The sequence below is a fragment of the Grammomys surdaster genome, unplaced genomic scaffold (assembly GCF_004785775.1).
Source record: "Grammomys surdaster isolate TR1022 unplaced genomic scaffold, NIH_TR_1.0 172, whole genome shotgun sequence".
Classification (NCBI taxonomy): domain Eukaryota; kingdom Metazoa; phylum Chordata; class Mammalia; order Rodentia; family Muridae; genus Grammomys; species Grammomys surdaster.
In genome coordinates, this window is record NW_021604620.1 from 3,424,572 (window position 1) to 3,435,983 (window position 11,412).

Here is an 11,412-nt window from a genome sequence, read left to right on the forward strand (position 1 = left end):
AAGTAAGTGACGAAGCCTGCCAGGTTCCTGGGGCTCCGTGTGACTGAGGAGGAGACAGGTGCACAGTCTGTCACTCCATCTGTGACCACGAAGATGATGACTCCAGGGTCAGAAATAACACCACAGTCAGCTTCCATGTGTAGGTCCTCCCAGCCATTCCCAGAGAGTCTGGGCCCTGAGTCAGAGGGAAGAGTCTAGAAGTAGCCATGGACCCAGGTTACTGGGCTGGGACACCATGGATCCATCCTTCAAATTTTTTGATAAATCAAGGGCCTGTTCCTTCAGAAATCCCTCTCACCCCCAAGTTTACTTCCCTCATAGCTTCGAAGACCTAGGCTGTGGAACGAGGGCAAGAATGGATGGAAGACAGGCCAGCTTTGTTTTTGCACAGAGAGAAACAGAGGTTGAGCCTTTCCGGTAGTGAGACATCCGGTCCTGCCCTCAGGGAGCAGCTAGGCTTTGGGCATGGTGGAACACATGTGAGTCCAGCATAGAGAGAGGGGACCTGCAGGATAAGAGGACAGGGTCACTCATATGTCAAGTATCCCCCTATTCATCTCCTCAAAATAACCTAGATGTCTCCATCCACGACTGAGTCACCCACCCCAGTCCTCCGGGCAGACTTGGGATGAATGGGACTCCTCCTCCACTCTATCCCTCCCCAGCCCAAAGGACTTGTAACTGATTCCCCAGGATGGAAAAGTGACTTCCACAAGCCCTAAAAATAACCGGACCACTTAATACTCCGAACATAGCCTCTCCCCCGCCTCCACCCTCACCCACCCCCAGCCAGCCAGATAAAGGCAGCTGCCTGGCTGCCTGAGAACAGAGACCCAGAGCCAAGGTAGAGAGAGGCGTGGGACCCAGGAACAGAACAGAACCAACAACAAAGAATCCCAGCAGAGCGACAGACCCCAAGGTAGACACTCAAAAGCACCCAGACACCAGCCAGACCTTTGGTGAGTACCCTCCCCTCTGGTGGTATAGGCTAGGCTACCTCTCTAGGCCATGGCCCTCTGGACTTTGCAATGGTGGGTGTCAGGAGGGAGTCTGGTAGTAGCGGGGAGGGTGTCGAGAGGATGTGGCATAGGTGTACAGGCCCCAGAGAGAAAAGCCACCAAGACTTTTCTCTAGAAGGTAGCAAGTGTTTGGATGTGGTCAGCAGTTGCTGTGGCTACCTCAGGCAGGCCCATAAGCGGATTCCCTCTGACCTAGTATAGTCAAGAGATAGTTTCAGATTGTTGCCTGGAGCTTTGTGTTTTTTAATTTTTAAATTATGGTTTTATTTTGTGTGTGTGTGTGAATGGGTCCATACATCATGGTGAAAGTGTAGGGCTCAGACCCCATTGTTTCTCTCTTTTCCCATGTACGTGGCTCCCAGGAATAGAACCCTGGCCCTCAGAAAAAGCAGGAGGTACCTATACCACTGCTCCATCATTCTGGTCTGGAGTTTTGATTGTTTTTTGTTTTGTTTGAGACAAGATTTCTCTGTGTAGCCCTGGCTGTCCTGGAACTTGATTTGTAGACTAGGCTGGCCTCAAACTCTGAGATCCACCTGCCTCTGCCTTCAGAGTCCTGGGATTAAAGGCGTGTACCACCACTGCCCAACTGGAGTTTTGATTTTTTCAAATACAGCTATGAGCCTGGGACATAGCTCAGCTAGTCAAGCACTTGCATAGCATGCACAAAGCCCTAGGTTCCCCACAGAAAACCAGAAATGACGTTCCATGCTTGTAATCTGTCTTGGGAGGTGGAGGCAGAAGAGTCTGAAGTTTAAGGTATCCTCAACTACTGAGTTCGAGGCCAACCTGGACTGAGTGAGATTCTGTCTGAAAAGGAAGTAAAAATGCTGATATGGGGTTCCTCTTGCTTCAGGGCTTCCTCTCAAGTAGCCTGAGCCTGCGAGAAAGAGAGAAGAGAGGTGGAAGGTAAGGGACCCGGGACAGCCAGGGCAAGCCCAGTCCCCAGCTATTGTTGGTCACAGTCTTGGCATAAATGGCCCCAGTGATTCTGTGCCCAGGCTAGCCTGTGAGCAACTTTCCTCGTGAGGCAGCTTAGGTAGCATGACTTTGTCTCAGGCCATTTTCTTGTCCCATGGGGAAATCCTCCAACGAAGCCTGGAGAGATCGGATCTGAATATGCGTGCCCAGCAGTGGGCATCTAGAGCAGGCTGGAGCCAGAGAGGGGTCCGAGGTGGAGGTGGGTAGTCCTGAGTGGTCGGCAGTGCTGAGAGGCGATCTCAGCATATCTATGTGCGGATAGTCTTCGAAACTTACTATATCCTAAACCTGGCCCCATACCTGCCCTTAGAAGTCTCAGGCCAGATGACAGTAGAGCTGGGAAGGCCAGGAGCCTGAAAGCCTGCCTCAGGCTTTTCTGAAGCCTCAGCTGAGCCTCTATGGGCAGCCCCTGTCTTCTCACTGGGCTACTATATCTCCTAACAACAGGCCATTAGATTCATTGGCCTCTGTGGCTCCTTGTCTGACCTTTCTGGCCTCTGTGACCCTAGCAAGGATTTTGGGGATCCCTGGGAGTCTGGGTTGAGGGCAGCTGGTGGTCTGTATAGGAAATCTGAAAAGGCCGCCCTCATGGTGACCAGATAGAGCAGAAGTGGGGACAGGTTTGTGTGTGGTCTCCTACTCAGAGCTCAGAGACAAGAGGGACCACCCAGAGGTTTTGCTTGGGGCTCCATAAGGGGATGTCATATCTTGCTTCCTCTGCATTTTCAAATCCTCAGTGAACAGGCCAGGGAGGGAGGAGGCAAGCAGCCTTTCCTTCTTCTCCTTCTAAGGTAGGAGGTCAGGACAGGAGGTCAGGAAGAAGCCCTCTCTTGTCACCAGTATTCCTGCTTCACCCCACAGCCTCTGATCCCTTTGAGTGATGGGTATCTCCAACTTGACCTACAGGTCAAATACCTGGGCATATCACAGGAAGCATAAGGCAGCGTATTCTAGGAGCCCAAAGTATGGAAAGAGTTGGGGCATGGGCACACCAGGTCTCCCTGGCTGAGCTGGAACCTCCTTCTGAGTGCCATGATGTCTGGCTGAGGCCTGGACCTCAGCTATATTTAGTGCCAAGTGCAGGGCAGAGGAGTGGGTCGGGGCAGCAGGAGGGGGCACATATTTTACATTCTTTCCCTAATGGCCTCTGGGGACTGTCATAACACCTGTCACAAGACAGATAGGACATACATGAAACAGAGCAGGAGATGGCTGGAGATTGTGAGGTGTGAGGAGAGTCAGGGAGACGCATGCCTCGGTGGAAGCAGGATCTAGATTCTGGCTGGAAGCCCTGCCCTAGAGACTCTGCAGGCTATGCTTGCTGGTATACAACTGGGGAGGGCACTCTGTGAGCCAAGGGAGGGCTCTCATGTCCAGAGCTGCTTTGGCAGAAGGGACCTTAACCCTACAATCTTCTAGTGCACACACATACCCTGGGTACATGACCTTCCTGTTCTCCCAGGGATGCAGGACAAGAGGGGTGCATGAGGAATAGCAAGGCCCAGCACACCCAATCCTGCTATTTCCTGGGAGTCAGGCCTTTGGTAAGGTCTAGGGACTCCAAGTCAGCATAGCCTATAATTCATTCTGTAAGATCTGACCCTGAAACTCGAGTTTCTTATTACAGAGAGCCGTGGGGAGAAAAAAACTTAGTAGACAGTTCGTCCAGGACTGGCAAGGTGGCTCAGTTGGGAGAATGCTTGCCCAGAATGCACGAAGCCTAGGTCTAATCCCCAGTGTGTAGACTGGTGGCACATTCCAGAAATCTCACACTTGCAAGGTGGAGGCAGGGGAGAGTTCAAGGTCACAGTTAGCTATGCATCGAGTTTGAGCCCAGTCTGGGCTACTTGAGGCCCTGTCTGCCTGTGAAACAAAAACCCTGATCTGGAATTCAAATATTGGCTCTGCCTTAACATGGGCAATTTCCTCTTCCTTGGGCCTCTATTTCACCAGCAAGGGCTGTGGACCCAGGGGCCCGGGAAAGGTTAGAGAGAGCCAACCATCTGGAGGTTAGAGAAAGGTTTCTAGTAAACATGCTAAGTGGGCCCTCTGGTGGTGTGTGGGGGAATTTCACCACTATAGGAAATGAGTCTTCATTTAAGGACACCTTAATTTAGGCTTTTCCCAAGAACGAGCTCTTCAGCGCGCCCACTTGGGAGTCTGCCGGGGGTAGATGATTTTGACAGAGGGAGATGTAGGTGATTCATTCAGCTTTCCTACTGGATATTCGGATCTCTCCAGAGGCTCGGAAGAGTCTCCATCCAGCTGTGTCCTGCTTGAGTCCAGTGACCCAGGTGAGATTAGGAAGCAGGGACTCATACTGATGAATGAATGGACTGTCATACATCAGCCAAGCAGTGGTAGAGTGAGCCCCAGGCTAGAGATCTAGAGATGTGGGAACCCCTCAGTAGCGGCCACACAGTCCTAGCCTTTCTCCTGCTAGTTAACCCAGGAACTGCCCCTCACTCAACTCAGCTTCTCCCCTCCTTCCCAGAAGGATGGCTGATGCCCAGATGCAGGTAGCTCCTACATCAACCATCCAAATGAGGACTGGAGAGGACCTGTCCCTCCCTCTTCCCTCAGCCCCTGAGGGTCTGCCGCCGCCGCCCCCCAGGGAATCCTTCTCCAAGTTCCAGCAGCAGCGGCAAGCCAGCGAGCTCCGCCGTCTCTACAAACACATCCACCCTGAGCTTCGGAAGAACCTCGAGGAGGCTGTGGCTGAGGACCTGGCCGAGGTACTTGGTTCAGAGGAGCCCACGGAAGGCGATGTTCAATGTATGCGCTGGATCTTTGAGAATTGGCGGCTGGATGCCATTGGCGGTCACGAGAGGCCAGCTGCCAAGGAACCTGTGTCAGGTGGCAACGTTCAGGCCACCTCTCGAAAGTTTGAGGAAGGCTCCTTTACCAACAGCTCAGATCAGGAGCCGGCGGGACCCCGGCCGTCAGGGGGTGATGTCCGAGCTGCCAGACAGCTGTTTGAGACCAAGCCACTGGATGCACTAACAGGCCAGGAGGAGGCGACACAGACAATCACGAAGGAACCTGCAGCCACTGGAGATGTACAGGGAACCAGAAAGCTTTTTGAGACTAGGCCCCTGGACCGGCTGGGTTCCCGCCCCTCCATCCAGGAGCAGAGCCCTTTAGAGCTGCGCTCAGAGATTCAGGAGCTGAAGGGTGATGTGAAGAAGACGGTGAAGTTGTTTCAGACGGAACCTCTATGCGCCATCCAGGATGCAGAGGGCGCCATCCACGAAGTCAAGGCTGCCTGCCGGGAGGAGATTCAGAGCAATGCAGTGAGGTCAGCTCGCTGGCTCTTTGAGACCCGACCTCTGGATGCCTTCAACCAGGACCCCAGCCAAGTGAGGGTGATCCGGGGGATCTCCCTTGAGGAGGGAGCCCTGCCCGATGTCAGCGCAACTCGTTGGATCTTTGAGACGCAGCCTCTGGATGCCATTCGTGAGATCTTGGTGGACGAGAAGGACTTCCAGCCATCTCCGGATCTCATCCCTCCTGGTCCAGATGTTCAGCATCAGCGACATCTGTTTGAGACCTGTGCCCTGGACACTCTGAAGGGGGAAAGAGAAACGGAGGCAGAGGCTCCACCCAAGGAGGAGGTGATTCCTGGTGATGTCCGCTCTACACTCTGGCTATTTGAAACAAAACCCCTGGATGCTCTCAGAGACCAGGTCCAAGTAGGTCACCTGCAACGTGTGGATCACCAGAAGGGCGAGGGGCTTGTGACTGAGTGTCTGTCCAGTAATGGCACTTCGGTGTTACCTCTGTCTCAGGGTGTCCCCCAGAACAATGGGTTGAAAGGGGACGTGAAGACCTTCAAGAATCTTTTTGAGACCCTTCCCTTAGACAGCATTGGGCAGGATGAGCCTTCAGCCTATGGCAACATAAACAGAGGACGAAAGACTGATTCTGCTGAGCCATCCCAGGGCTCAGATGCCCCTGTATATGCTATGCAGGACAGCAGGGGACAGCTTCACGCCCTGACTTCTGTCAGCAGAGAGCAGGTAGTTGGAGGTGATGTACAGGGCTACAAGTGGATGTTTGAGACACAGCCCCTGGACCAGCTGGGTAGAAGCCCCAGTACCATTGATGTAGTACGAGGTATCACTAGGCAGGAAGTGGTGGCTGGGGATGTTGGCACCACTCGGTGGCTCTTTGAGACACAGCCACTGGAGATGATCCACCAACAAGAACAACAGAAACGAGAGGAGGAGGAGGGGAGGGGTCCAGGAGGCCCCCCTCCAGAGCCCCCCCAGAAGGGAGATGTACAGACCATCCGCTGGCTGTTTGAGACCTACCCTATGAGCGAGTTGGCAGAGAAGCGAGAATCCGAGGTCTCAGACCCCATGGCCGAGGCTGAGACACAGTCATGTACCTGGATGTTTAGACCCCAGTCTCTGAACCAGGCAGAAGGCTCTGGGGAACAGCACCTGCAAACAAGCCAGGTCCGGGGTGGAGACAGACAGACAGATAGGCATGTCTTTGAGACTGAATCCCTACCAGCCTCAAGCCAGTCCAGTGGGAGAAAGCCTGTAAGGTATTGCAGCCGGGTGGAGATTCCTTCTGGGCAGGTATCTCGGCAGAAAGAGCTTTTCCAGGCCCTGGAGGTGGGCAAGAAGGAGGTACAAGAGACCACAGTAGCCCCAGAATCCATCCCCCCGGGCTCTGTGCATAAATTCACCTGGCTCTTTGAAAACTGCCCCATGGGCTCCCTGGCAGCTGAGAGCATCAGAGGGGATAACCTCCAGGAAGAACAGCCAAAAGGCTCTGTAGACCGTGGGACACCAGAGAGGCAGGAGACAGAAGCCGAGAGAACCCTTAGGATTTTGCATGCCACTCCTGGCATCCTACACCATGGAGGAATCCTCATGGAAGTCCGAGGCCCAGGGGAGCTCTGCCTTGCCAAGTATGTGCTCCCAAGCCCAGGGCAGGGACACCCCTATGTACGGAAAGAGGAGCTGGTGTGTGGTGAACTCCCCAGGATTGTCCGTCAAGTGCTACGCCGGACAGATGTGGACCAGCAGGGACTGCTGGTTCAGGAGGACACAGCTGGCCAGCTCCAACTCCACCCTCTCAAGCTGCCAGGGCCTGGTGACCCTGGGAATATTGAAGACATGGACCCTGAGCTCAAGCAGCTGCTGGCCTGTGGCCTGGGAGTCTCTGTGGCAAAGACGGGGCTGGTGATGCAAGAGACAGGACAGGGCCTAGTGGCACTGACTGCCTACTCCCTCCAGCCCCAGCTAACTAGCAGGGCCCCTGAAAGAAGCAGTGTGCAGCTGCTGGCCAGCTGCATAGACAAAGGAGACCTACACAGCCTTCACAGTTTGCAGTGGGAGCCGCCAACAGACTCAAGTTCTGTGCCAGCTACTGAGGAGTCCCAGAGGCTTCCCCCAACTGAAAGCATCATACATGTTACCCCATTAGACTCCACCATGGAGATGGGGCATCTGAGAGTCCCAGGGTCCACACCCTGTCCACCCCCACCTCGGGCAGCTGGAAAAGTGGTCTTTCCCAATGGCAGACCTGTAACACAAGCTCCATTGCAGGAAGCAAGCAAACAAATGCATATCAGTCATGCTGGGCAGAAAGAGAAGGCAGCCTCAGGAAGACCAGAAGGAACCACTGCTTCCCCTCTAGGGTCTGGAGCTCCAGATCTCCAGGTAGCCATGCAAAATCTGCGTTTCGCAACTGCTGAAGCCCAAAGCCTGCACCAGAAGGTTCTGAGCAGGAATCCACAGGGTTCTGACCCTGCAACCACCTCTATGCCTGTCCAAGGTGTTCTGCATATGCCGACTCCTGCCACTGGGCCTACTACCCAAGGTAGCATCAGGCCTGTGGCTGGAAGTGAAGCCAGGATCCCAGCAGTTCCCAGAAAGGTCAGTGGGGACAACAAAGCAGTCCCCAGAGGGCTGCCTAGGGGGTGGGTGACCATACAGGATGGTATCTATGCTGCTCACCCTGTGAGAACCTCTGACCCACTTGGGGCTATCCAGCCTTCTGAAAAAGAGCCCCAGCAGAGGGACAGCCCACTCCAGGCAGACCAAGGTCAGAGTCCCAGGCCAGGGTATCATGAACCTGAGGGTCATACACAAAGGGCCTGGGGACCTGTGGGGACAGCGATGCCCCAAATCTGGCCTGAGTGCCTTCAGGCAGCAGACACATCCCTGAAGACTGTCCCTCTAACTCACCACACTCTGACATCTAAACCCCAGGCTGCAGGTGCCAGCCTGCACTCCCATAATGCCTCTGTTCCTCCCCCTCCTACTCTCCCAGCTGCTGTGACAGAAGAACCTGACCACCCAGTTCAAGATCACCACCAGGAGGACTCCATCCAGCAGGCCTCTAAGCCCCTGCAGGAACCCCTTCTTCATACTCACAACAGACCCGCTGGCCAGAAAACCCCTGAAGGGTCAGAGACGAAACTCTCCAAAGCGGAATCCACCGTACCTCCAAGAAAGAAACCCCCAGTGCCTCCCAAACCTGCACATCTAAGCCAACTCCACCCCCCTCAGAGGCTGCCCAAGCCCTTAGCAGGCTCTGCCAGAAGCTCAGAAGCAGGACAAGACCATAAGCCAGGTAAGCCAGGTGTAGCCAACCCTGGGTCAGCCAAAGCTCCCACAACAGCAGGCCAGGATTGCCTGCCTCTGGCTGAATGCTCTAAGGAGCAGAAACAACCTGTGCATCAGCATCTACTCAGCACTACGGCTTCCAGGCCTAGCAGGGGTCAGACAACCAGCAGCAACAGTCAGAGCCCTGAGTCTCCTAAGTTGATTGTTCTCAACAATGACTCCAGCCCACCACAAAAGCACCCTAGCTCCCCCAAGAAGCAACCTATGGACTGTTCCAAGCAGGGGACCCCTGAGAAACCAGAGATTATACAGGGCAGCCATCAAGAGCTCCAGGGCCTCCTGAGCCAAGTGCAAATCCTGGAGAAGGAAGCAACCCACAGCGTGGATGTACAGGCCCTGCGGAAGCTCTTTGAAGGTGTACCCCAGCTGGGAGGGGGTACCCCTCAGACTCCCACCGCCTCCCACAAGACTCAGGCCTCAGTGGAGCAGGCCTTCGGGGAACTGACGCGGGTGAGTACAGAGGTTGCCCAGCTGAAAGAACAGACCCTAGCCAGGCTGCTGGACATCGAAGAAGCAGTGCACAAGGCTCTTAGCTCCATGTCCAGCCTCCAGTCTGAGGCTCACCCAAGCAGCCATCCACAGGGAACTGCAAAGGACCCCAGTGTGAACAAGGTCTCTGCCAGCAGCAGAGCCAGACCGACAGGCTCCAGCCAGGCCAAAGATCCACCTGTAGTCAAAAAACAAGAAAAGGTTGAGAGCCATCTTGAAGAAGAAGGTCACGGCAAGATCAGAGATCATGCAGAGGCCAGAGGTCAGGCAGAAGTGAACCTCCTGCCCTCCAGGAAGCCGGAGACACCAAGAGCCGAGCCTGGCCTCCAACAAGTCTCTCCTTCCTGCAGAGGATCCTCCTCTCCAACTTTCATCTCTATCCAATCAGCTACAAAGAAGCTTCTGGAAGCTTCTAGCCCTCAGGGAAGCCATTATATCTCAGGGAAAAATGCACACCTAGCTCAGGACATAGGTCAAGCCCTGCTCTACCAGAGAGATATCCAGGATCAGACTGGGACAAAGGAGATGGTCATCAAGGGCTCTGTTCCCACAGGGCAGCAAAACAATGTTCTGGAATTCCAGAGCGGGCCAGCTACCTCCAAGTCCTATGGAGCCACTCGAACAGTGACTGAGCAGTATGAAGAGATGGACCAATTTGGGAATACAGTCCTCACTTCCTCCACCACGATCACCCAGCAGGCAGAGCCGCTGATGGACCCTGGCCCCCATCTCCAGCTCCACACTTCTCCCATGCTAAGGCAGTTCCTCCACAGCCCCTCCCAGTTCAATAGGGATCTGGCAGAAGATGAGATATCATGGGCTCCCTGTAGCCATTTCCATCCGGCTGCCCAGTGAGCCCCTCTGTCTCCCACCAGTCTTGGGTACCTCTCCCAGAGCTCTAGGACTAAGTCATGGCCCCACCTCCTGTACGTGTGGAACAAGGACCAAGAAAGATGGGGCCTTCAGAGAGCTGACGAGGGCTGTTGGCCTTGTTAGTTCCAGTTCTTGAAAAAGGACAAGAAAAGTAAAGCAGCCATCCACAGGAAAGCCAGATGTGTGTGTCAGGACCTAACAGGTGCTTGTGGAGAACTAGCCCACACTGGCCCATCTCACACTCACACATGTGAGTCTGTACCTCACTGACTAGAGCTGAAAGGACACCCCTCCACCGTATCTCTCCATGGCCAGCCTTTTTCTTTGATTATGGAATCTGGCTGTCTTTATCCCTGGTGAGGACCTGGGGCTGAGCAGACTGGATATGACATTGGTCTCTGTTTGAGATTGGACTGAGGGCTCCAGAAAAACCTGTGTGCCTGCCTCTTCATCACCAGTGGTCCAAAGGGCACAGAGAGAGCGCTAGCAGTCGATAGTGTTCCTAGAAGCTGAATACACCACCCTTCCTGACCCCATCACCCCCACTCTGTACCTCGAATGGGAAAAATGATCCAAAAATAAACCGAAAAGAGATTCTCTGCTCTGTGTGTCAGACTGTGTATGTGCTACCCCAGAGTCTGCATTCACAGGGAGGACAGACATGATCACCGGGTGCCTGTTCTGACTGGCAGTACAGACAACGAAGAACCAGCATTTCCTAACACTGAACGTCAGAAAACAGAAAGGCCCTGCCCACTCCCCTGCTCTGTGTTATTTGTGTGCACACATACCCACCACACTACACACGCATATACACATACCACACATGCATAAGCACACCACAGGCACACACACACGCCATGCACGTACACACATGCAGATGTGGACCACAGACATCAACATGCCACAGACCTACACACTGCTACCCCCTTACCTCTGCCTCCCTCCTGATGTTCTTAGATGTCATTCCAGGGAAAATTCTTAAAATCCTAGCCCAGAATAGGAGAGCAACCCCATACAGCCAGGGAGGAAGAGGTGGGAACATTCCCACTAGAATTCCCATGCTCAGAGTGGCTCAGTCATTTCTTGTTCACAGAGGGTACTGTGTGCCAAGCATGAGGTGTTCTTGGGAAAGGAGCACTCAGATCCTGACTGGAAAATGCAATAATTTTAGTGAAAACCTTTCTCCCTCTCTCAGAAGCCATTGACATTTTATGCCAGGTCCATTGTAAGTCACAGGAGTGACAGCAAGATCCGGTGGGGTGCTGTCTGAGGAGACTGACTTTTAACATGAGGAGGAGGAGAAACAAGAAAGATGACATCAGAAAGAGGGTGAGTGCCTAACTTTCCACCCAGAAGACATGAGTCATGAGTCATGGCAGTGTGACCATGACAAAGAATAGACT

General features: G+C 53.9%; 1 protein-coding gene across 1 annotated transcript; it reads left to right on the forward strand.

Annotated features, from left to right (window-relative positions):
• Nucleotides 1-795: 795 nt before the first annotated feature.
• On the forward strand, nt 796-10,603 carry Xirp1 (xin actin binding repeat containing 1). The gene is made up of 3 exons (XM_028767439.1): nt 796-959; nt 4,495-7,891; nt 8,289-10,603. Exons 2-3 carry the CDS (start codon nt 4,499-4,501, stop codon nt 8,295-8,297), a joined length of 3,402 nt encoding a protein of 1,133 aa, XP_028623272.1. The 5' UTR covers nt 796-959; nt 4,495-4,498; the 3' UTR covers nt 8,298-10,603.
• Nucleotides 10,604-11,412: the final 809 nt, after the last annotated feature.

What these genes read in the sequence shown, in the direction of transcription:
- Xirp1 (XM_028767439.1), top strand. Translation starts at nt 4,499, where the DNA reads ATGGCTGATGCCCAGATGCAGGTAGCTCCTACATCAACCATCCAAATG.